Consider the following 913-nt stretch of genomic DNA (forward strand, 5'->3'; position numbering starts at 1 on the left):
CATTTATTTGTGGATCTACTGTAGGACCATTCCTTTTGCTTGGAACCTCATTACAGCTGGTTACATTGAGCGATCAATATATGGAGTATGTAGTTGTTTTTTAATTTCATTTGCAGTCTACTACAGTCACCTTATTTGTTGTCCTTGGTTTTCAAATATTATCATTGTTTTGCAGGTAGTCATCAGCACCATTGGTCTTCTTTTTATCGGAAAGCTACTTGAACCTATATGGGGTTCTAGAGAATTTTTGAAGTTCATTTTTGCTGTTAACTTTCTGACATCAGTCTGCGTTTTCATCACGGCTATTTCCTTGTACTACATTACAAGGGAGGAAAGTTACCTGTAAGTAATGCAAGAGCAACATTTTATGCAGGAAATGTATTTGTGAGTGCTCTTTTTCGTGCTCCATTCCTTTCCTGTTAATGTTTTTTATTCATGCTTGTTAACTGGAATCAACTGTAATTTCGTAAAAAATCTGAGTGAAATATCATGTTCCGTATTCAATCTAATTCGAACCATTCAAAACAAGAGACCTGTCTTTAAAACTTTCACCTTCAGGCTAGCTGTTATTACCATCATCTATATGTTGCTACCCTGATTATCGAAAAATGAGTTTAAGAAAATTTTGGTTTCCTAATTGTTGTTATATTGCAGCTATATACCTATTTCTGGTTTCCAAGGGGTTCTTTCAGGGTTCTTAGTTGGCATCAAGCAAATAATGCCTGATCAAGAGCTACCTTGGTTGAAGTTAAAAGCAAAAGTATGGACATTTGCTTTTTATGTTTTTGTTTTATACCAAAAAGTTTCTAGTTTATCTCAAAACACGAAAACACTAAGCAATATTTTCTTTTTATTCTTTTAAGTGTCTCTTATTCTACTTTTTTGCAGTGGTTACCTTCTCTAGCATTGTTGG

The 913-nt window shown here is 34.1% G+C and overlaps 1 protein-coding gene across 1 annotated transcript; it reads left to right on the forward strand.

Annotated features, from left to right (window-relative positions):
* Nucleotides 1-4: 4 nt before the first annotated feature.
* LOC140965451 (rhomboid-like protein 19) lies at nt 5-909 on the forward strand (the record flags this gene model as incomplete). Its single annotated transcript, XM_073425523.1, has 4 exons — nt 5-85; nt 176-342; nt 655-760; nt 889-909. Coding segments are annotated over 4 exons (375 nt in total), but the record flags the coding sequence as incomplete, so codon positions are not given.
* Between the last annotated feature and the right edge of the window lie 4 nt (nt 910-913).

Source organism: Primulina huaijiensis, unplaced genomic scaffold (genome assembly GCF_012295235.1).
Source record: "Primulina huaijiensis isolate GDHJ02 unplaced genomic scaffold, ASM1229523v2 C13190346, whole genome shotgun sequence".
NCBI lineage: Eukaryota > Viridiplantae > Streptophyta > Magnoliopsida > Lamiales > Gesneriaceae > Primulina > Primulina huaijiensis.